At 38.7% G+C, this 25,239-nt stretch overlaps 1 protein-coding gene across 1 annotated transcript; it reads right to left on the bottom strand.

Annotated features, from left to right (window-relative positions):
* Positions 1-7,009: 7,009 nt before the first annotated feature.
* ENAM (enamelin) lies at positions 7,010-24,172 on the bottom strand. The gene is made up of 8 exons (XM_057309744.1): positions 24,119-24,172; positions 22,059-22,127; positions 21,892-21,936; positions 21,158-21,199; positions 15,107-15,379; positions 13,872-13,952; positions 12,339-12,389; positions 7,010-9,853 (listed from the first exon to the last, which is right to left on the bottom strand). The coding sequence occupies exons 1-8, from the start codon at positions 24,170-24,172 to the stop codon at positions 7,010-7,012; spliced, it is 3,459 nt and encodes a 1,152-aa protein (XP_057165727.1).
* Positions 24,173-25,239: the final 1,067 nt, after the last annotated feature.

Raw genomic sequence — 25,239 nt, 5'->3', positions numbered from 1 at the left:
GCAGCTGCTGGCTCTTAAATGAGAGTTGTTGAAGAAAGATTGAAATCCTTTCATACTTTTGCTTGTATCAGTGGACAATTTAGCAGGGGAACACTAAGGAATCGGCGTAGGAGAGGCCGCTCGGAAAAGAAGACTCTTGGCTCTTTGCGGGAAGCTCATTTGACTGATGGCCCTAGTATGAATCGCTGTGTTTGTGTGAGAGGTCCAGGAGCTCCTGCTCCCAGCCAATAGTGATCGAGTGTGGCAAGAATACCAAGACAGGCTCATTTCTGGGAGACACAGGACTCCCCTGTTGGGTGACTGACTTGGCTCCCCAGTCAGCTTCACTAAAGATTTCTTGGTACTGCACCACCATTAGCCATTACCTACCCAACCTTCCTTCCTGTCCTCTTTCCTCCACATAGGTCACGCCTGCATCAGGGTCTGATAGTTCTCCCAGTCTACTTGGGCTCCCACCCATATCCTCTTACAGGTGTTTTCCCTAATAAATCTCTTGCACCTTTAATCTCTTCTTGGATTCTGCTTCTGCAGGGCCTAAATTAAATTAATAAAGCCAATTATGAGGTATCTGATTTAACGATGGTGATATTGAGCATTCTTCACACGCCAGGCAGTTCATCTATGCCATCTCATTTAATCCTCACAATAACACTGTGGGTGTTACTTTTATATTGTAAATGAGAAAACCAACGCCGTGGGTAATTAACAATTTGATCAGTTCATTAGTCTAGTAAATGGCAATGAAAACTGAATCACTGCTATAGTCCTAACAAATATTAATAGAAGCTCTTTGGTGATCATTTATTCCTTCTATAACATTTCTCACAACTCATGAAGCATTTTGAGGTTAATGTGACCAATTCGTCGACCTGTCAAAAAAGTCAATTATGTTTGTACTTTTTGTCCTTTCTTTTTAGTTTGAATTAAATGGATATTTTTACAAGACAGGCATAAGTGGGTATTGTTGGTGAGAATGTTTTCTTTCTGTAGAGTTCTTGACAAGTTGGCCATTTACCTAAGTGAGCACACTCAGCACCAGTAGAGAAAAATTATGTTAATTAACAGTGAGAGTAATGCCTTTTTGTACCAAGCCCTTAGAAACCAGTAGACCCAAGCCAAGTGTTCAGTTTTCACTTTAAGGCTATTGTCATTTCTAATTGTTTTATATAACTTGATATTCAAAATGAATCATAATTACAGTACTGCATCATACATACACCAATGTATACACATTCATAGTCAGACGTGCATGGACTCCCTAACCTAGAAGCAGTGGGATAGGAGAATTAACCTTTGATATATTTCCCAGGTCTTGGCTTTGGGGTGGCAGTGTAGTATAGTAGGTAAATCCATGGCCCGGGTTGAAATGCAGGCTATACTTAGTGACTGAATGACAGGTCACTAATGGCAAGTTTGTTGAAGCTAAGATTGAAAAATGGGAGTAAAAATATCCATCTTACAGCTTTTTTAATACGAAACCCCAATATACATAATGTATGTATATCACTTAGGTCAGCTGGGGTAGCATTCACTAACCTGTAAACTGCAGTGGTTTTTGTGTGTTAATTGTTTTTTGGCTCTTCTTTCTGCCCAGGCAACAAATCAGGGAAATATGTAAACATGTATTAGATCAGTGAGTCTCAAACTTTAGAATGCATGAGACTCACCTGGAGGACTCATTGTAACAGATTGCGGGACCCCACCCCAAGAGATTCTAATTAAGCAGTTCTGGGATGCATCAGGAGAAATAGCATGTCTCAAAAAAAATTCCCAGGTGCAGCTGCTGTTTGGGAATCGCGTAGGAACCACAGCGTGAACATTCAGAATCTCCATTGCCCCCTGGTGGTTGATTTATGAAATACAACGCATATACGTTTTAATACATCTTTCGTTTAGTGCTCGAAACTGCCCTATGAAATAAGGACTGCCTTCATTTTACAAATGACAAAACTGAGATACGAAGAGATGAAATAATCTTCTTAAGATTTTCATATAGTATATGGAGAAATTATAATTGGATCCAGGACTCTCAGACTCCAAAGCCAATGCTCTCATTCAGTATGTTATCCTGTCTAAAATACATTTTCAGACCATTTCCCTCAGTAATTCCACTTCTGAGGAAATAATAAAAAATATGAACAAAGAGGCATAAAGATATTTATCACAACGTTATTTATGATAATGAAAATTTTAAAGAAACTTTACATCTAGCATCAAAGGGAATGATAGTATAGGTATATTTCTGAATATTTCACAATGAAAATGAAGTGTAAAATATTTTTAATTGTATGGAAATTGCTTATATAATGTGAAGTGGGAAATGTAAGCTATTTCGTAAAAGAATTACTTTAAGATCCCTGTCCCCTATACACACATATGAAAGAAAATATGACAAAATATTAACATTAGATGGGAGGACTATGTGTTATTTTTGTTTCTTTTTACTTTTCATTAGTTGCCAAATATTCAACAGTGAGTGTGTATTTTGTAATTAGAAAAATATTAATCATTATTAATTTTTATTTTATATCAATTACATTAAAATTTGGGAAATTCTGAATTCCTATTCATTTATAAAATGTATTTAAAGAATAAGCGATGTTTATTTAGCCTCCATTCTGTGCTCAACACAGTGCCAGGTGTTCTGAAACATATGCAAGAAGGTTGAGAACTGGGCCACACTTTTTAGGAGTTTTCTTTCCCTTTCTATAGGCAGAACTAACAAAGGAAAAAAGCAATATTAAATATAAAAGATGATGTGCTGTGAGCCCTCAGGGAAGCTGGGGATGTTGGGGCTGGGGTAGTCTTGGAGGAATATTAATGAAATAGAATGGAAGTAGAACTTTCTAGAAATACAGGAGTCATGCAGAAACAGGATGAAGTATAACATGAATGTAGGCTTGGCCTGCTCCTCTTTTTCTTTGTGTTCTCTATTTCAATTACATGCTTCATTTATGCAAATCCTTTCAAGTTGGTAATGTCAGTTTTTTCAGTGGTCAAGACCTTTCTGTTCCTACCCTGGTGAGTGTGCAGTCGTCCCTTACTTATAGGAAATAGCTTAGCACTTCGCCACTCCAACTTTGGTCTGGCAATTGGCTAATTCATCATGACCGGGGGGCACGTTCATAATACAGAATCAAAGGTCTCACTGCAGAAAACAAAATCAAAATCTGCATTTTAACAAGATTCAGGTGCACATTAAAGCTTGCATAATGCTGGTACAGCATGTGACACTGTCAGAAAGAGCCCGAGTTCTCTGTTGGAGAGACAGCCGCCAGTGTGGTTTTATAGCTAAGGGACTGACAAGGTGCTACCCAAATAAAATTTCCTACCATTACCCTGTTATCCTTCTATAAATATGACATGATTAGCTTCACTCTTCGAGGGTGTGCTGATTGATTTGGGAGGACTGCATATTAGCCAACATTTGGGAAGGAATCTTTTTGCCAAGTTAGCCACAGCCAACACCTGCTTTGTGCAGTGCAGAAAGGAATGAGGCACGTTTTTTTTGGAAAAGCTCAGAGGAAATTACTGTCCAAGTTCTGAGGAAGCACAGACATGGAGGGTGCTGGGTCTTCGGGCAGAGGACCTTGTCCCAGCAGGTGACAGGGCACTGAGGCCCGCTTCATCAATTTCACAATTTTGTCTCGATTGCGTCCCTCTCTATTTGAGGTGTTTTCCTCTGCCAGCATGGAATTTTGTTTGTTACCAGCTGAATCTTGTTTCTAAATGTCATTTGCTATGAATTTAAAGTGAGAGGAAATGTTCAGTGGCTGTTATTATTGGGTTAGGGGTGAGGTGCAGAGGCAAGGAGGAACAGGTGGCCAAAACCAAAAGCTATATTCTGCTGTGAAGTGGTGATGACCTGCTTTCCATCAAGTGTTGTTTTCTTCTGAGTTTTCATTGGGAAGTTGGCCTGAGTCACAATGAAATCCTTGAGGTTTTGTGAAGGAGGGACAGAGCTGTTGATTTTAAGTCCAACATTTCTAGTTCCCCTTTTGGTTTTTAGAAATGAAGTTTGGTTTCCTGAGGGCAAGATGGACCTCCTTTAGGGTCTTTAGGGTCATGACTGAAAGAGAGGGGGCTAAGCAAAGGCAGAAATGTGCCAAACCCAGCAATAGAAGTAACTCAAATGTCAGATCTTATGAATTTTCTTTAAAAATGTATAAAGTTGAGACTCTGATAAGAGTCAAAAGTAAAACATGTTCAGGGGATCTGAAAACCAGAGGAAGAACCTCCATGACGGTGGCTACTAGGCCAAGTTTTCAGAGGTAGCTGTTCCCACATTTCATCATCTTACTTTGCTTCCTACTTAACGTGAACAAGTGTAAGATCTCCCCTAGCCAACTGGATCTATGGCCAATATCTTCTAGAGAAATCTACTGTAGGCTGAGACATAAAGCTTATAAAACAGGTGTGTGTGAGTTTTGCTGGATTATCTTCCCTGTTCACTATACTCAAGTATTATTTTCTCATTCTCTATTTACTTATTGACTAAAGACACCACCAGGCTATATCCAGTCATTTTAGAACCAGCAGGTGATGGCCTCTAGACATAGGAACTCGCCATAGCGGTGGGGCTGTGGTTGTGGGGTGTGGGTGCTGAGAAGGGGATCACACTCAGAGCCTTGCATCTTCACGTGTGCACCTTGACCTTAGAGCTTATTAATAACTTACCAACGGCTCACAGAATAATCACTTTCCTGTAGGACCCTCAGGCCTGGTGTCCAGGATTGTACAAGGATACCCAAGCTGAAGAGACAGAGGGATTTTCTATAAGAACATCCCCCCTCCTTGTTTTCTCACTCTATATCTCAAATTCAATAGATATTTTTTGTCTCACTCTGCTTTTACATTTTACATTATGAAGGTCTTAGTTGATAATTTATACTATGGTACCACATAGATGAAGACGTGACAATATATCTGCCAAAACAAGTATAAGATTCACATATTTTATGAAATATTGAAGTGAATGCACATTTTACAATGAAAGTATTCATAACTAGATCAAAAATCATTTGGAAAGAAAGTGAAACAAAAATGTAGTTTTATTTTGATGAGGATAATTCTTAAGAGACAGTTTTGTATAGAAAAAGTTAATGACTTTTTAATGTGTGATTAAAATATAAAAGTGTGGGTGGGGGATTTTAGCAACTAGAGAATGGCCTAAATAATCTACCTCTAAGATCCCTTCTTACCCTGAGATTCTATGATCTGCAAATGTCGCTGAGTATCTAAAGCTTCAGAGTACGACCCAGCTAATTCAGTATCCCATATGGTCTACCCACAGGAAAAGCACACCACAGGATTTTCATTGGAGCTTTGAAAGCCATTTTAAAATTGGTCAACCAATAAATATTTATTGGGTATCTACTATGTGCAAGACACTGTGCCAAGAACATCAGAAGACTCAAAGGACAAGATTCCTTTCCTCTTGAAGTTTTCAACATTGTATATTCTCAAATTTCTGAGCTCTTCTTATGAAATCTATCCCAGGAAACTTTCTCCTAAGAAACTCCCTAGAGTTAGAAGTAACTTTCTAGATAATTCCAAGTATTCTTCCACTCTAGGAATGAATATACAGATAGTAGGCCAACATACCATTATTAAAAAAACAAAACAAAACCCCTGAATGTATTCTAGCAAGGCAATACAGAAATACCGACTTTACAAAATAATTTACATTATTTAATCAGGATACAAAGAAAGTATGTCTGCAAGTAATTCTACCAGGACGTGAAAAATAAGACTTTATGTTGGTAGTAGCATACGCTGGTAGAATCACTTATATTATACTGTTAAGGAAAACTGACCATTAAGTGTTTCTCTTATTTGATTAGGATAGTGATTCCTAAAATGTGCTCTTCAGATCCTGCAGACTATGAATTGGAGATGGGGTGTGGCAAGTCCCACATGTTTTTCCTGGATGCTCAGTTCCAGCCTGGCATTGTTTCCCTTCCCACATTCCTAAGCCTTGTCACCAGGCTGCTAGTTCTAGGTAACTAGCCTATCTTCCCCCACACTTCTTAATGTGTTCCTCTGGCTAAGCTGTATCTACCTGGTAAAGGCCATAAGAAAAACAAAAAACAAAAGTAGATACCAGTTGTCTACTATTTCTGAAATATATTCTACAGTGATGGTCAGATCAGGTCAAAAAAACCAGCATAGGATTTGGAGAATAGATACAAAAAGGAAGAGAGATATGTGGTCTTAAGGTATGAAACTGGTGTAGCAGGGAAAAAGAAAAGTTGAAGGGAAGAAAGAGAAGAAAAGGATTGATTGATAAGTGATCCATTAAGAGAGAGAACGGAAAGGTGGGAAGAGCGGGAGACATAATGAAGAAGGTTGAGGTAAAAACAAGCAATGGTTGAAGATAGCTTAGGATGTAAAAAGTGACAGAAAGTGGGAAAGATGGGGAAGAAAAAATAGGAAGCTAAATACAGAAGAGCTGACAGAAAGAAAACACAGAAGGAAGCAAGGAAATGATCGAGTAAAGAGAGAAGTAGTGGAAGATAAAAGATGTCAAAAGAATGTTGGGTAGGAAAGAAAAAAACTGACAAGGACCAACACAAGAAAAAACTGTACAATCATCTGGATTGTACTGATGTATAGATCTCCATGCATAGAATGGAAAGTTCATCTGCCTTTCTGTCTTGCAAAACTAGAGAATTTTGCAAATATGGAACTTCGAAAGCAAAGGAAGAATTAGCAAATAAAGGGAAACTAACCCAGACGAGTGGCTTGCAAGTCTAAAGGTGATGGAGGTCATAGCCTTTCTCCTTTTTAGGTCTGTGTTAATTAGTTACAGTACTGAATCTAGCAACCCCCAGAACCCCAACCTCAACAGCATCACCTGGGCCACTACTCCTATTGCTGGAATGGGGAAAACTTAGGGATCACCAAGAGGATCAGATACTTAATTGAGTTTGGGGGGTGGAATGTTGGGGAACCACTGTGGGATATCAGGTATTTTCCTTCCCCAAAGAATATTTGGTTGCAATAATCCCTAGGCCTGAAGTAGTAAGCAGTCTTGCACATGGTCCTGTGGGTTGGTCCCTAATTGAAGAGAATCAAATGGAGTGTGTTCATCTGCATTAAGTGGATCTACATTTATACTCTGAAACTCTGCCCCAGTAGCTAATCTAGACAATGAGTTTGGACTTTCAGTAGGCATAATTGGATCTTCATCAAATGGGCCTTGCCTTCCAATGCTAGATGGAGTTCCTGTGCTGGAGGAGTGGTACTTCGCTATTTCGGAGCCAAAGCATGGTAACTGTAGGATGCTGGATGGTCGTTGTTGCTGCCCTTCATCCTCATTTCCTTGCACTTCACTTTGGATTCCTTCTGGCTGTGGGCCTTCATCAGGTGAACCGATAACAAGCTGTTCGGGAGTAAGGTCAGCAGTTCTTTCATCGAACTGGTTGTCTTCAAATATTTGTTCTAAAACATTGTTCCCATCTCCTCCAAGATCACTTGTGAGACAAGGCATATTCTTTGATTGAAGGGAAGTGGCTTCAGGAAAGGGCATAATTCCCCTCTGGCTCAGTTGATTCTTCATAGAACATGGTGTGTTCCTTCTCAGAGTGGACACGTCATCTCTAAAAGGACTTGGGTTTTGACTTTCCCCAGGCAGTCTTTTCTCTGAGCTGTTTCTTTGGTCAGGCAGGTTGCTTGTAGGAGAGATGGTATGTCTTGCATGTTTAGTATGACTATCTTCTGTGTACAGAGGGCTGGTGTCTTGAGTCTCTCCTGGTACAGGACCAAAGGATGGAGTATAGTCCTGGAGAGCAAGTGCATTGTCCTTGTGTCCTGTGGAGCCACCAGCACAGCAAGGGCCTCTCTGGCTAAGGTGAAATACATGTGCTTCTTTTTGACCTGCTGGGTAACTTGGAGGAATTAAGTCCGGGAAAGCCAAATGTTCTCCGTCTGGTGAATTTAATCTGGTAATTTGCATGCCATAATTCAAATTCTCACCTTCACGCCATGTTGGAATTTTCTGAAGTCCAGCTGGGGAATTGCTAGGATAGGGCTGGTTCTCTTTCTGGTGTGGTGGACTAGGGGGTGCTTTGTGTAAAGTTGTAGGCTGATCCCAGAAATTTCTGTTAAAATATGGCCGCCTTTCTTTCTGCCCTTGGGTTTGAATCCTGTGGTCCCAGGAGTTCCAAGAAGGAAACAGAGTGCTTTCTTCTTGTCCAACAGCATTATTAGCATAATAGCCCCTGCTCTCCACAGGTGGTGGTACAGTGGGAGCTGTATTATATGATGGAAATTTTTCATCTGGGTTCCAGGGGTAAAATTCACCATAAGGGAAATCTTCCCTGGGTTTTGATGGATTATCTAAGGAATAGGGAAGGTATTCCTTTGGTTGATTTGAGGTATATTGCTCCCCTTCATAGTGCCTAACTGTTGGACCTTCTTTAAAGCTTGTCTCCTCCATACCCCATCTACTTTGTCCTGGGAAAGATTCATCTCCAGTTGGATCAAGTGGGTCCTCTTCATTATAAGGCACTGTTTCTTTCAGCTCTGGAGTATTTATAGGGTACAGCGAATTTTTGGGTTGCCCTATATTATTGGGAGAATCATCTCTTTCATCCCACGTATTGCTTCTAGGGTACGGTGAGTTTTCCCTGGGATCATAAGAGTTAGGGTAGTAAGAGTCGGGGTAGTAAACACCTCCCCTAGAGCCATGAGAAGGATGAGGTAAGTGTTCCTCCTGCCTCCCAGGATCTTCCTTAAAAGATGGAGAGATTTCTTGGTGATTCCAAGTATTTCTTCCAGCAGGAAAATGTTCTCTTGCAGGGGAAGGAATTTCCTCTTGGTATACAGGTTGATATGTACTGTGCTTTAATTCCGGCTGATTAGTTTCTGATTCATATGGGTTTCTTCTTGGCTCCAAAATAATCCCTTTGGGCAAATTCTGGGTTTGGGTTTGTCCATCAGAATTTGGGGCTCTTCTGGAATCTCCTCTTGGGTAATAAGAGTTTTCATGTTGATCAATAGAATTAAAACTTGGGACTAGCATGTTACTCTCAGGGTGAGGCAGTTTATAGTTTGATTTATTAACTCCATAATCTTGAGAGTTTTTCCAGGGGCCAGATGGATCCCTTGTAGGAATGACTATTCTTTCTTTTGGACCTACTGGTTTCTCTCCTGGATTTTGGATTTTTTCATTGTGGACAACCGTACCCTGTTTGGGACTCAGAGGAGCAACATTGGTTCCCACAGGGTGTTTATTTGGTCCCTGAGGCTTTCTTCTGAAATTGCCCAGATTTCCTGCATGATTGGGAGAATTCCCTCTTGCAGTAGAAGCATAAGCCTTGCGATAAATTGGATTTCCTGGACGAACTGCTTGTTTGCGTTCCAAAGCAAAGGAGTTCCACCGAGGACCCCGTTGAAACTGTTGATTTCGGTAAAAAGGCCCATTCTGTCTGTGCCCCATGATAGTACCAGTGGGACGCCATTGCCTCCCTACAGGAAAATTTCGGTTGTTAGGATTTGGATAATTTTCATGAATATTTGGCTGACTTGGTCCCCACATGATTTGAGTTCTTGGTACTGCCTGACCTGAAACATTAACGGTAGGGGATGAGTTAACCCCGTTTTGAGCCATGTTTGGGCCTGTTGGGCTGGTGTCATTTCCACCCTGACTTCCTCCAGGGTTGGGTGCATTTGACTGAGTAGAATTAGTCTCAGGACCTGTAGAATTACCCGAGGGCTCAGCAGCTGGACTCTCTTTTTTAGGAGGATCTTCTTCTTTGGGCTTTTCAAAATCTTGTTCAAACATCTCTTCTGAATAATAAGGAGGACGACCCCCAAATCCCTGATATCCAAAATATCCAAAGTAAGGATTCTGTAGGGAAGAAGATGGAAATCAGTAATTACTCTTTGTTTCCCACCACGCCGTTGCTCGGAATCTTCTAATGTAATAGGGAAATTAGCCACATGCTTCTTTCAAAACCAGTAGCTATGCTTTCTTTCTTGAAAGTTAATTCTGCCTTGGTTTCCTTGACCCTACTCCCTTCTGGTTCTCTCTTCGGGTATTCTTTCTGACTGTTACTTCTCAGTTTTCTCTTCCTAGACCTGGATCCTAAATCTGAGGGGTTTTTTGTTTGTTTTTGTTTTTAAAGGATTCCATTTTCTGTTCTTCTCATTCTTCTGTTCTCATTTCACACACCTACCTTGAGCAATCTATTGCAGGCCAATTTTTTCAATACAGATATATACCAGTGACTCCCAAAGCCAAAAGTCTGGCCCGTGACACTCTCTCCTGAGGCTGAGGCAGCAAGACTTCGTCGCTAAAGATCTCATGGGTGCCTCCAACTGCATGTAAATTGGACCTATCACCCCCAAAACTTCCTTCTCCAATATTCTATATCTAAATAACATTCACCGCTATCTACCCAGTTTTCCAGGTTTCTACTCTCCTCTATTTCCCTGGACAATCAATAGCCAAGTCCTATAAAACCTAAACTTCCATCCTGTCCCCCCTCCTCTGTCCCCAGTACCCTTGAACTATTGCAATAGTTTTCTTACTGGTTACTCTGCTTGTAATTTAACGTTCCTCTAATCTTGTCTCTCCACTCTTCAGAACAGTAGAGGTTAAGAGTGGGGGTTGGTAGAACTTCTGTCACTTTCCTCTTTAAATATTATTTAAAGTTCTCCTCCCTTACAGGATAAAACTCTAAACCCCATAGCATAACATAAAAAGCAGGGCTAAAGAGTGGAGCTCTACACAGATATGGGTTAAAATCCCTGTTTCATCAGTACTAATCGTGTAACTCTGGGCTAACCTCAATTTATGATAACCTCAGTTATTTGTAAACTCAAGATAATAAAATAATACCTACCTCATAGGTTGTCATGAGGGTCAAAAGAGAGAACATCTGTGAAGCTCAGTGCCCAGTACTTAGTAAGTACCTAACAAATGTTGTACATTATATAACACCACCACCACCACCACCACCACCACCACCACTAATAATTATTTTATAATCATCTGGCCCATAACTATTCCATCCAGCCTCATTTCCTCCCCCTTGTACTTAATGCAGTTGCAAACCAAAACTACTACTTGCAGCACTGTTCACAATAGAACCTAAATGTCTATCAACAGATGAATGGAAAAGGCAGATGTGGTAAAGACATACCATGGAATATTATTAAGCCTTAAGAAAGAAGGAAACTTCAATATGTAACAGGATAGATGAACCTTGAGGACATTCTGCTAAGTGACATCCCAGGAGGAGGAAAACAGACTTTTTCATCCCATGCTAACTGGCCCATTCTGCTTTATTTTCTCATACTATTGTTTTGAAAATTCAAAGTGCCTGTTTTTTGGTTGCATACAATTATCTGAATCATTTTTATCTGGTAATTTCAATCTCAAATGCATATTTTTATTTAATTTTTAAAACTTTTTACATTTTTAAAGCATTTTATGTAAGTAATCTCTACATCCAGCGTGGGGCTCAGACTCATGACCTTGAGATCAAGAGTTGCATGCTCTTTTGACTGAGCCAGCCAGGCACATCTTTTTAAAAGCACCTTATGCCATTACTGATAGTAATTTCCAATGTCATTATTTTTACTCCCTCCTTGCTCCCTTTCCCATCCTCTTATTCCCCTGAGCCGTTTCACTGAGGACATATATATTTAGAGGAAAAAAGGAAGTAAGCTCCTGGGGTGGAGTTCCATACCAGAATCACTGTAATGACTTTTTGATGACACAGGGGGCTAGAATATTTTCACAGTGTATCACTCTGCGACACGCATTTGGCTCTTCTAGTGTGGTGTGGTAAAGAAGCCATTGGACAGGGTGTCAGAAGGGCTCTAGGTCCAGTTTATCCACTAACTCAGTGGTTGAAATTGAATAGTAATGTGTCTTTGGGCTTCAATTTATTTGTACAATGAAGGAGTTAGATGATTACTTAATTCTGCTCTGGGGATAACTTTCTAGGATGCATTTCCTTCCTTCTCTGCTTTTTAGTTGCTCCATCACTGTCCAGAGTCCAAAGACTCTGGAGCAAATGTTATTAGGTTAGTCTTCTTAGAGAGAGACAGAGAAAGAAAGAGAAATAGAGGGAGGGAGAGAAGGGAGGAGGGGAGAAAGAGAGAGAGAGGGAGGGAGGGAGGGAGGGAGGGAGAAAGTTCAGTAAATGTAGAGGAGAAATGATATATCACATTTATTTTTGTTACTGGCTCTTTTTCTTATATAATGGGCACTTGAGCTACAAATTCATGTGTTGAATTTTAACCTTTTTATTAAATAGGAATCAAAAAGTAGAGGTTAATGGATTGTGATTCCTAATGGGGAATGTAGCTTTGCTTGTACTCACCCCGCCTTCTTCATTGCTGCCTGGCGGACGTCCATAACCTGGTGGTACCCTCTGAAATGTGAAAAGCATAATGAACACAAGGGAAAAACCACGTTCTAGGCTGCCGTTTGTTTGCACAACTCACGGCGTCTTAAAATAGTTCAAGTCAATGATTGGGTGTTAGCATTGTTCGTTTTTAGCTTCTGAGTCATTAGCTCTCACAATCTATTAGTTATAATTATTATAGTTATAATCCATCAGTGAATACTGGTAAATACAAAGGCTTCAGCTGGATTCTAGATTATCCTACTCAGAATACCATGTATGGCTGTGTCTCCTAGCATCACCCCCATCACTCCCAACAACCCCAACACACACACACACACACACACACACACACACACACAGAGAGAGAGAGAGAGAGAGAGAGAGAGAGAGAGAGAGACAGGGAGATCTGAGTGCTGTTAGGATCTAAACATCCTTATTAGAACATAATATAATGAAGTTGAAATAATGATGCTATTTTTAGAGAGTCTATGTCACATTTAGGATTACAAACTGACAATTTCTCTTGGATTATTACTATAACTTTTTTATTTGAGCAAGGTTTATTTTCCTAACCAAACTTGGAGGCTGAGTGTTTGCTCAGGGGAGAGTTTAGAAAATTGCTCCAACTCTCACAGACCTTCAGGAAGTTCTATGTGGATGAGATCATAGTTGAACATGAGAATCATGCTTATCTGCTTTTTGAATCTCCACCTGGTACTGCCTTAGTTTCCTGAGTTCAGAATGGCCAGTGAAAGGAAGTCACTCTTTTAAAGAAAAAAAAAAGTAAGGGACTCTTACTCCTTGAGTGAATTGCTCCTTATTGATAAGAAGGCTTCTTGGTTATAGAGTTATAGCTAAGAAAAACCAATGCTGTAGCTGAATAAAAAGTCATCAAATATTTGCTGCTTCTGTTAGTTTAACAGCAATCAGCCTTTAAACTTTTATTTAGTTCATATAGTTTATTTTGTGATTTATGTTTTTAATGCCTGTGATGCAATTTCAATAGTACATTTTATTTTAATGATTTTAAACTTTAAAGGATTCTCATAAATATTATTTTGCAAGACTCTTTATAATGAAACATCTGTGGCTAGAAATAATGAGATGTCATGGGAAGATCTTAGTCTAATCATAGCTTATCTTATGATTTTCAAACTCCGTTTTGTCTCATTTTCCCCATTACATTAAATGAAGATAATCTTTGTATTTTCTAATCTCTTAGGAAAGTGCGGAATAGTTGCAAAGTAGCACAGTCCTTTAAAATCAATTCATTAATTAAGTTATTAGTGGTTGTTTGGCGATTTGGACCATTCATGTCACCAATTTGTCCAAGTAAAAAACTCATTAAACCATTTTTTCCCTACATGATTCTGATATGATGATTTTTTTTCATACTCTCCACTGATTGGCATATGGCATTCCATTTAGAGAGTATGAACTCATACTAGTTTGAGACATAACGTGTTAATATTATTTTTCACTTCTAGTATAAAGAAAAAAACTCACATGTGGAACTTGCCAGGGTGGCTGTTGATAGAGCCCATTGCTGAATGGTGGGAATAGCCCATTGCCGAATGGTGGGAATGCCTAAAGAGAAAGAAAGAATCACAGTGGTGCGGAAGTGAGAAGGATGAATGGAAAACAAAACAAACCTATTAAATACAACTGTTTGATACTTGGGAGTCCGCATCTCCCTTTGCATTAAACTGTGATTTCCTTTTTTTAGGGCTGAGATGATAATAATAATAACAACAACAACTGGTGTTAGTATCATTGAACACTTATGTTCTAGGTATTGTGCTGTGCATTTTATTGTAGTAAACTGATTGAATCCTCATCTGAACACAGAAGACATGTGCCAAAGACATTATTTCCTTTTCACAGAAGATTCTGAGGTTCAGAGAAGTTGAGTCATTTGCCCTCAATCTCTTGGCTTGTAAATGACCCAGGAGTGTCTTTTTTTCAATTTTGTATTCTCTACATCTGTAAAGGTGTCTGATAATAAATAAATAGTGTCTGTTAACTGATGAAGAGGCAGCATTTTAGAAGCTCTGCACTGGATAATATCTTGAGAAATCATTTGCACATCTTCTTGCTTTAAGTCAGGACTACTTACGCCACACAGAAGTACTGGAAGCAGTGTTACCTTTCAAGTATTTTGGGTCATCAAAGCATAGATCTGGAAGGGACCTAGAGATTGTTTCTTTACTCATGGGGAACCTGGAGCCCAGAAAGGTAAGGTTACTGCTCAAGATCATTCAACTAATAAGGGCTGGGGATAGAACTTGAATCCCTGCTCCCTGAGTCTTCTGTTAGTGCTCATGTTACAATACCGTGTTGTCTCAGCATTTTAGAAGGAGCCTCTCTAAGGCAACAGTATTTTGGTAATTTTTTTTTTAATCAAAAAAGTTTTTTTAAGTAATCTCTACATCGAATGTGGGGCTCAAACTCATGACAGTGAGATCAAGAGCCGCATGCTCTACCGACGGAGCCAGCCTGGTGCCCCTGTTTTGGTAATTTTTAATCACACAAAGGCTGGAGGTAACTTGCAAGGCAATTTTCAGTAGGTTCTGCAGCATCACCTGAGAAGAATGTAAAAACTGAAGATTCTGTTTCATACATAGCAGTACCTGTACTGAGAAACATTGGAGAAAGTATGTATGTGGGGATGGTATGGCTCTCCAAATCCCTCTGAGGCCATTTATTGACTCTGGTTTGGAATCTTGCTGGGCAAGCCTCACCTGAGGTGGCTGGGTTTCCTCTTCTGGCTGTGCTGGGGTAGGCGGTGGCTGCTTTAAAGGCTGCTTTGGTGGTGGCTTTTTTGGCTGAGGCTCGTTGGGATTCTGAGTCTCTGGGATTTGATCAGTCTTGCTCTTTTGGCGTTTGGGTGCTGAAGGAGGTGAGGATTTCTGTAGGTGGCCCATGTTGGGTGGCGGTTGAGGCCACATGGGCATCTGGTACTGTGGGAAGACCGGAGGCATACCATTCCCGTACAAGGGGCCCAGCTGTGCCATCTGCAAGGGTAGCAAATAACAGTCAAATAGGAGGAGGGCCAAGATTCCAGTTTTCCTCATCCACTAATGTAAGTCTCTAAACTCAGCCAAGGATCTTAAAAATTCTATGAAACTTAACTCAACCATGGAAACCTCAAGATCTTTAGCATTTCTTTAAATGTAGTCTTACAGAAATGAATTTCAGTCTTTTAGAAAACCAACTAACAAAGCAAAAGACAGGATTAGGTGAGAAATTTCATTTTAAGAATCTGGCCGATCATTTTCTAACTCTGAAGCACTGACTCACATAAGAAGTGTATGAGTCAGGTTACAGAGGAGTTGGCATCAAATTTGAAACTCCCGTGACTTGTTACAGGCTGGAAAAGGAGAAAAAGCAACAAAAGGATGAAGGAAGTGAGAGTGACAAACGGGGGGGAAAAAACAGTAAAAGAGAGAGGTAGAGAATAAAAATCCTCTTTGTGAACTTCTTTATATGGTGCCTATGGTTTTTGGTTGCTGGTGAATTTTCATTAATTCCATCTTCATTATCAGAGTCTCCACAATTTCAAGGTTGGCAGGGAAGCAAAAGTAGTTATAATCTGAAGAAGCTAATTTATGAATTGATCTCCTACAATGTCAGTTCCCATTCAAAAATTCCTGCTCTGGTTTAACACCAGTCTCTATCGCCAGTCTTCATTAATCAGTCTCTCGCTGTCTTTTGGGTGATACACACAAATACAGAGCAATTGCCATGTGGATTAATGGAAGGTGAAATTGTGAATCTTGCATTATGATGCAGAATTTCATGACCATTAGCTCAGTGAAAATTTCAAATCACAGGCAAAGTCACTAAAAGCGAGAATGAGAGTTTGAAAGAGTTGAGCCAATCAATAGTTGAAGAGAAAATTGGCAAGGAGCATGATGGTAGGTGAGAAGCTTTCAAAGAGAATGACTTGAATAAAGGATTAAGAGAAAATTGAAGTCCTTGATCTTTCCTCCCAGTGGTTCTTACGATCATCACAAAAGTCAAAAGTGACATATAGTATTGCTGTACTGTCATGTAATTTTTGTCAGAAAAATTATGCCAAACCCATCCATTTGCTGTCTACAAGAGACTCATTTTGAACCCAGAGATACATTCAGACTGAAAGTAAAGGGATGGAGTACCATCTTTCATGCAAATGGACCTCAAAAGAAAGCTGGGGTAGCAATTCTCATATCAGATAGATTGGATTTTAAACTAAAGACTATAGTTAGAGACACAGAAGGGCACTATATTATTCTTAAAGGATGTATCCAACAAGTGGATATGACAATTATAAATATATATGCCCCCAACAGGGGAGCAGCAAGATACACAAGCCAACTCTTAACCACAATAAAGAGACATATAGATAAAAATACATTAATAGTAGGGGACCGCAATACCCCACTATCAGAAATAGACAGAACACCCTTGCAAAAACTAAGCAAAGAATCAAAGGCTTTGAATGCCATACTCGACGAGTTGGACCTCATAGATATATATAGAACACTACACCCCAGAACCAAAAAATACTCATTCTATTCTAATGCCCATGGAACATTCTCAAGAATAGACCATGTTCTGGGACACAAAACAGGTCTCAACCGATACCAAAAGATTGAAATTATCCCCTGCATATTCTCAGACCACAACGCTCTGAAATTGGGACTCAACCACAAGGAAAAATTTGGAAGAAACTCAAACACTTGGAGACTAAGAACCATCCTGCTCAGGAATGACTCGATAAACCAGGAAATCAAAAATCAATTTAAACAATTTATGGAGACCAACGAGAATGAAAACACAACAGTCCAAAACCTATGGGATACTGCAAAGGCAGTCCTAAGGGGGAAATACATAGCCATCCAAGCCTCACTCAGAAGAATAGAAAAATCTAAAATGTAGGTTTTATATTCTCATCTCAAGAAGCTGGAACAGCAACAGAGGGACAGGCCTAATCCACTCACGAGGAAGCAGTTGACCAAGATTAGAGCAGAAATCAATGAATTAGAAACCAGAAGTACTGTAGAGCAGATCAACAGGACTAGAAGCTGGTTCTTTGAGAGAATCAATAAAATTGACAGACCACTGGCAAGACTTATCCAAAAGAAAAGAGAAAGGACCCAAATTAATAATATTATGAATGAAAAAGGAGAAGTCACAACCAACACCAATGAAATTGGAAGGATTATTAGAAATTTTATCAACAGCTATATGCCAATAAATTAAGCAATCTGGAAGAGATGGAGGCCTTCCTGGAAACCTATAAACTACCAAGACTGAAACAGGAAGAAATTGATTCCTTAAACAGGCCAATTAATTATGAAGAGATTGAATCAGCGATAAACAACCTTCCAAATAACAAAACTCCAGGCCCGGATGGTTTTCCTGGGGAATTCTACCAAATATTCAAATAAGAAATACTATCTATTCTCCTAAAACTATTTTAAAAAATAGAAACAGAAGGAAAGCTACCAAACTCATTCTATGAGGCCAATATTACCTTGATCCCCAAACCAGGCAAAGACCCCATCAAAAAGGAGAATTACAGACCGATTTCCCTAATGAATATGGACGCCAAAATCCTCAACAAGATCCTGGCTAATAGAATCCAACAGTACATTAAAAGGATTATCCATCACGATCAAGTGGGATTCATACCTGGGATGCAAGCGTGGTTCAACATTCGCAAATCAATCAGCGTGATACATCATATCAACAAGAAAAGACTCAGGAACCATATGATCCTCTCAATTGATGCAGAAAAAGCATTTGACAAAATACAGCATCCTTTCCTGATTAAAACCCTTCAGAGTGTAGGAATAGAGGGTACATTTCTCAATCTCATAAAAGCCATCTATGAAAAGCCTACAGCAAATATTACTCTCAATGGGGAAAAGCTGGAAGCCTTTCCCTTAAGATCAGGAACATGACAAGGATGCCCACTCTCGCCACTATTATTCAACATAGTACTAGAAGTCCTTGCAACAGAAATCAAGCAACAAAAAGGGATAAAAGGTATCCAAATCGGCAAAGAAGAAGTCAAACTGTCTCTCTTCGCAGATGACATGATACTCTATATGGAAAACCCAAAAGAATCCACTCCCAAACTATTAGAAGTTATAGAGCAATTCAGTAATGTGGCGGGATACAAAATCAATGCTCAGAAATGAGTTGCATTTCTATACACGAATAATGAGATTGAAGAAAGAGAAATTAGGGAATCCATCCCATTTACAATAGCACCAAAAACCATACGTCACCTTGGAATTAACTTAACCAGAGACGTAAAGGATCTATATTCTAGAAACTATAAATCGCTCTTGAAAGACATCGAGGAAGACACAAAAAGATGGAAAAATATTCCATGCTCATGGATCGGAAGAATTAACATAGTTAAAATGTCCATGCTACCCAGAGCAATCTACACTTTCAATGCTATCCCGATCAAAATACCGAGGACATTTTTCAAAGAACTGGAACAAACAGTCCTTAAATTTGTATGGAACCAGAAAAGGCCCCGAATCTCCAAGAAACTGTTGAAAAGGAAAAACAAAGCTGGGGGCATCACAATGCTGGATTTCGAGCTGTAATACAAAGCTGTGATCACAAAGACAGCATGGTACTGGCACAAAAACAGACACATAGACCAATGGAACAGAATAGAGAACCCAGAAATGGACCCTCGGCTCTTTGGGCAACTAATTTTTGATAAAGCAGGAAAAAACATCCGGTGGAAAAAAGACAGTCTCTTCAATAAATGGTGCTGGGAAAATTGGACAGCTACATGCAAAAGAATGAAACTTGACCACTCTCTCACACCATACACAAAAATAAACTTCAAATGGATGAAAGACCTCGATGTGAGACAGGAATCCATCAAAATCCTAGAGGAAAACATAGGCAGCAACCTCTACGACATCGGTCAAAGCAACCTTTTTCATGACACATATCCAAAGGCAAGAGAAACAAAAGATAAAATGAACTTGTGGGACTTCATCACAGCCAAGGAACAGTCAAAAAAACTATGAGGCAGCCCACGGAATGGGAGAATATATTTGCATATGACACTACAGATAAAAGACTGGTATCCAAGATCTACAAAGAACTTCTCAAACTCAATACGCGAGAAACAAATAAACAAATCATAAAATGGGCAGAAGATATGAACAGACACTTTTCCAATGAAGACATACAAATGGCTAACAGACACATGAAAAAATGTTAAAAAACATTAGCCATCAGGGAAATTCAAATCAAAACCACACTAAGATACCACCTTACGCCAGTTAGAATGGCAAAAATAGACAAGGCAAGAAACAACAATTGTTGGAGAGGATGTGGATAAAGGGGATCCCTCCTACATTGTTGGTGGGAATGCAAGTTGGTACAGCCACTCGGGAAAACAGTGTGGAGGTCCCTTAAAAAGTTAAAAATTGAGCTACCCTATGACCCAGCCATTGCACTACTGGGTATTTACCCCAAAGATACAGACGTAGTGAAGAGAAGGGCCACATGCACCCCAATGTTCATAGCAGCATTGTCCACAATAGCTAAATCGTGGAAGGAACCGAGATGCCCTTCAACAGATGACTAGATTAAGAAGCTGTGGTCCATATATACAATGGAATATTACTCAGCTATCAGAAAGAACGAGTTCTCAACATTTGCTGCAACATGGACGGCACTGGAGGAGATAATGTTAAGTGAAATAAGTCAAGCAGAGAAAGACAAATATCATATGATTTCTCTCATCTATGGAACATAAGAACTAGGAAGATCGGTAGGGGAAGAAAGGGATAAAGAAAGAGGGGTAATCAGAAGGGGGAATGAAGCATGAGAGACTATGGACTATGAGAAACAAACTGAGGGCCTCAGAGGGGAGGAGGGTGGGGGAATGGGATAGGCCGGTGATGGGTAGTAAGGAGGGCACGTATTGCATGGTGCACTGGGTGTTATACGCAACTAATGAATCATCGAACTTTACATCGGAAACCGGGGATGGTGACTAAAATAATATAATAAAAAAACATTAAAAAAAAAGAAAAAGAAAAATTATGCGAAAAGATCCAACTGACACATATTTCATTATTAGTTGCTTCTAAGAACTGGCACTAGTGGTAGTCATAACCTGAATTTATTTAAATAAGATAAAGCTTTATTTCGTAATTTTAGTGTTATGTTCCAAGATAATCCAAATAAAATTTACTCCCCCCCCACACATACAACTGGAGTCTTTACCATGCTATTTTTGTCCTCATTATTTGTGAATGTATGTTGTGTGATCTTTTCCCAGAACCAATTTCTCTTGCATATAAAGAATGTTAGTAATTACTAAGTTATTTTTAGTTGCATAAGAGAGCAACAGTATAGAATAACAAGGAAATTTGGGGTAAGGAGACAGGTGGAATGATCTTTCCCCCTTGAAACTCTTATAACGATTACATTGTAATTAAAACACATGGATAGCTATTGGTACCTTTAATAACTATGACAAACATTATAATGTAATTATCTGTATATAAATAAGAAATTTTCAGGGGCGCCTGGGTGGCTCAGTCATTAAGCGTCTGCCTTTGGCTCAGGGCGTGATCCTGGTGTTCCGGGATTGAGCCCCACGTCAGGCTCCTTCGCTGGGATCCTGCTTCTTCCTCTCCCACTCCCCCTGCCTGTGTTCCCTTTTTCACTGGCTGTCTCTCTCTCTCTGTCGAATGAATAAATAAAATCTTAAAAAAAAAAAGAAGTTTTCAGAAATAATACAAAGCAGAACTTACATGTGGGGAGTTCATAAAGTTGAATTGACCATATCGCATCATCTGTGACCAAAGGAATCCAAAGATACAAAGTGAAAACTTTTTGTCTAATCAATCTACATATCACCAGAAATAAGTTGAATTTCTGATTTTAAAATACAACAGTCAAAATGTCTTTTACAAGTTATGCATGAATTTGAATTAAGTATGTAATTAAAACCTTATGTCACTTTAATTTTTAAGTCAGAATTGTATTTTGAGAAGAATCAGTATAGGATAGCAGAAAATAAAAATCTTGTCTACTTTGAAGTTTTTGAATGTTCTACTCAATTTTTTTGAAGTTTGGGATTTGAGGATGTGATAATTCTATGAAAAGATGATTCTCCTTTCTGATGTATATTGAATTTGGCTAATGATCTTGGCCATGAGTCATGTAGAAGATACTATATGCTTATGTGTCTACCTTCTAAAAACCCTTGGTACAAATGTCTATCTTTGCTAGCTTGAAAACTTGGCAAAGAAGCTAACATTAACTATATTTGAGCCCAAATTCACATTTACCTTGGAAAAGAATATTGAAGTATGTAAGTCGTATAGAAATTACTACTTTGTCTTGATTTGAGAGTTTAAGTCTTTCAAATTTCCCTCCGTCTCTTTCATAAGAAATCTTATATATCATAAAGTTTTCCTTTTTTTTAATGGACTCACAGGACAGGGCTTAGGAAAACTTCTCCCCAGAGACTTAATATACATACCTCCTCACTTTTACTGCTAAATCCAGGCATTCGGGGCATTTGCATCTGGAAGTGAGAGAATATTGGTGACAACTTCAGAACATCACTTGAAATAAACCCAATAATTATCTCCAAGCTATGCAACAATAAAACACAAAGAAAAGTCTTAAAAAATTTTTGATACTCACTGGCATAGCAACAGAATTACCAAGCAGACCTAGAAAGACCAGGAGAATCTTCATTTTTCCACTTGGTACCTGGAATACAAAACTGGATTTTATTTTTGGACTATGAAATAATTCTGCTGGCTACCCTCTGCCCAGCTGTCTGTCAAGGAGAGCACAGAAATAGACCATGATGGGGGCCTCGACCTCCATTTTTGCTTTACATTAAGAAACTACTAGTTATTATCTGGTACTGTTCTAAACTGTGAAAGGGGTCAGATTAAACAGGAAAGATAAAAGTGAGAGAGAGAGAAGATTGATACTTGAGAAGATGGGAGATGGTGTATAGCAACGGAATATGACATTAGAAACGAGGAGTTTACCTGAACAATATGAATATTGATGATTTTGAGGTGCTGGTTGCTAGGCTGGTTAGGACAGCCTAGTAAAGTCCCATTATAATCGCCATTCAGAATAATCTTAGTTTCAGTGAAGGTGCAATCCAAAGTCAGCCCTTTGAGCTACTTTCTAAGGTGCAGTAGGCAACATTCCATTATATAGAAGCTAATTAAATAAGCTAGAATATTCCATAATCCTACCCTTCTATTCTTTCCTCTATTGCTTTTATTATTATTATTGCTTTTATTATTATTTTATCTTTAAAATATCACCTCTGCCCAAGGGCTGGTCAGAGAAATAGAAAAATGTAGGCAAAGGTATATTTATCTCTTTTTTAGGCACTTTGATTAAACATACAGAGGAAAAGATTAAAGACTGTAGACTTACATGCGAAGTTTGAGAATGTTTTCATGGATTTCATTTATCCCGCTCTAGTTGATTATGCAAGCCTTGTGTAATTAAGGCTTGTAGTTACATCTTTGAACAGGGTTTTTTTCCTGAAACATTTACTTGTGTAATTCCTTAAGAAAACTCTGTTCAAATTGTGTATACAATACAGGAAAATGAAGGTTTTAATCAGAATGAATTATTTTCACGGTACATCAGATAAAACACAATTACTAGCCTTGTAACCAGCATGTAGACACCAGTGGTTGCTCAGTCTTTTTTGTTCCTTTTTCCTTTTTCTGGGCATGAAGTGCACCTAGAAGTATTTTGAGCCAATCCCCACCCTTTTGTTTGCTTCCCATAGGAGCAATATAATTAAAGGACACTTCAGCATTTTCCTAAATTATAGGTGTAATCAATTACCTTTTATATATCAGAGGAATCAGGAGAGTTTAATTAAACAAAGGAAGCAGTAATATATACATGTCTTTCTTGTTAAAGATTTTCAGAATCATGACATTTAGAAAATTAAATATAACAACTGAAGCTTGTGTCTTTAGTATAGGCTCATAAGAACACACGAAGCTAATAAAGAGAAAATTGGTGGATGTTTTCCTTTTTAAATCTAGTTTTTTTTTTAAAGATTTTATTTATTTATTCGACAGAGATAGAGACAGCCAGCGAGAGAGGGAACACAAGCAGGGGGAGTGGGAGAGGAAGAAGCAGGCTCATAGCGGAAGAGCCTGATGTGGGGCTCGATCCAGATCACCGGGATCACACCCTGAGCCGAAGGCAGACGCTTAACCGCTGTGCCACCCAGGCGCCCCTTAAATCTAGTTTCTAAAATTATGGCCCAAGATTTGGGGGAACTGTTGGATGTTTAATGTCTCTCTTACCTACTCATCCGTTTAATCTCTGTGGCACCTGTCACTGAGATGCTTGATAATGTTACACACTTAAGTAAGAAGATGTAGCCTTTTGTTTTGCCAATACAAAATGTCACTCATTTTCTCTTTTGTAAAGTTAATATATTATATTGGATGACTGATAGTTTCCTTCCGTTTCTAAAGGTTCATGATTGGATGAAAGTCTATGATCAGCTTTTTTTTTTTTAACTGAAAATAACACGCGTAATAGTTGCTATGGAGTACAAAGACAATGCAAGTTCTTACTTCTTCATCCCATCTTTGTTTCTTCTGACGTATTTAATAGTGTTTTACCCTCTCAAGTGTACTTCTGACTATATTTAGTTGATATGTGACCTGTATGTATTATAAAAAATGAATGAAAATACTCACCAAGTTATCTAGCTTAGGAAGAGAGGCTCCATGCCTGTACTGAAGCAGCAACATTTTTTCACCAAAATTTTGAAAAATACAGATTTGGCATGAGAAGAAACTCAAATTTAGAAATGAAACAAATAAATGAAATGAATAGCAAAACTTCAGCTCTAAGGCAGCGCATGTCATGTTAATTATTTTCTCCAATCATAGCCTTATTAGAGGGACTTCAAAATCAAGCCGAGTCTTCTGTTGCTTTAAGAGAAGGATAAAAGCTAAATCAGAGAGAAAATGACCCAGGAACCGTATTTTGAGATATTTCTAATGCAGTGTTGATAAAAATGGACTGCTCAAAGCATAGTATTAAATGAGATCTAAGTAGGTTGGAAGAAAAGTCAGAAGAAAAACGATCCACCAAATAAACCTAGTTTAAAGTTTTATCAGAAGATCAGTATGCAAACAATGACTATATAACCAACATCAAAGAATGCAATAAGGAAGTCAACCAGTACCTATGAATTAAGTTCATTTTTTGCACTATATTATTCATACTGATAATCTCTAATACTCACCCAATGCCAGTTAGTAGCTCCAATATATAACAAATAACTTTTACTTGAACTTTGTTAGCCTGTCTTTGAAATATATTCTTACTGGTCTACAGTGGAAATACCTACAAGTTGCCGAAGCCAAGGAGATCTCAAGGAGCAAGACAGTTTATTTCTTAATAATAAAACAAAATCCTTCATGAAGATGTCATGTTGTGTAACAAAAAGACTTAAAATAAAAAAATTCCTCCTGCAAGAAAGCTTGGGATAGCAAGATCACATTTAAGCTCTGTTGTAGACCTGCACAACCAATCAGCTTTGAGAAAAATGGTTTTGCCATCACAAGAGTTTAAGGTAAAAAAACACATCCAATGTGAATTTATAATGTGTTATTATAGGAGCTGTCAAATCAAGTCTCTTATTATGTATAATAACAATCCAGGAAAATGAGCTTACAGCTGTAAATTTTGGAAGATGCTTTCCTTGATGAATTTGGGGTTTTTCAAGTATAGAAACTTTGTTTTTGCAAAGATATTTAGGGAACAAAAGTGAATATTAACTATATCCTATCGCGATAAATCACGGACTAGC

This window comes from Ursus arctos, unplaced genomic scaffold, assembly GCF_023065955.2.
Source record: "Ursus arctos isolate Adak ecotype North America unplaced genomic scaffold, UrsArc2.0 scaffold_9, whole genome shotgun sequence".
Lineage (NCBI taxonomy): Eukaryota > Metazoa > Chordata > Mammalia > Carnivora > Ursidae > Ursus > Ursus arctos.
Note: the sequence above shows the minus strand (reverse complement) of the source record. Positions and strands in the feature narration are given on the sequence as shown.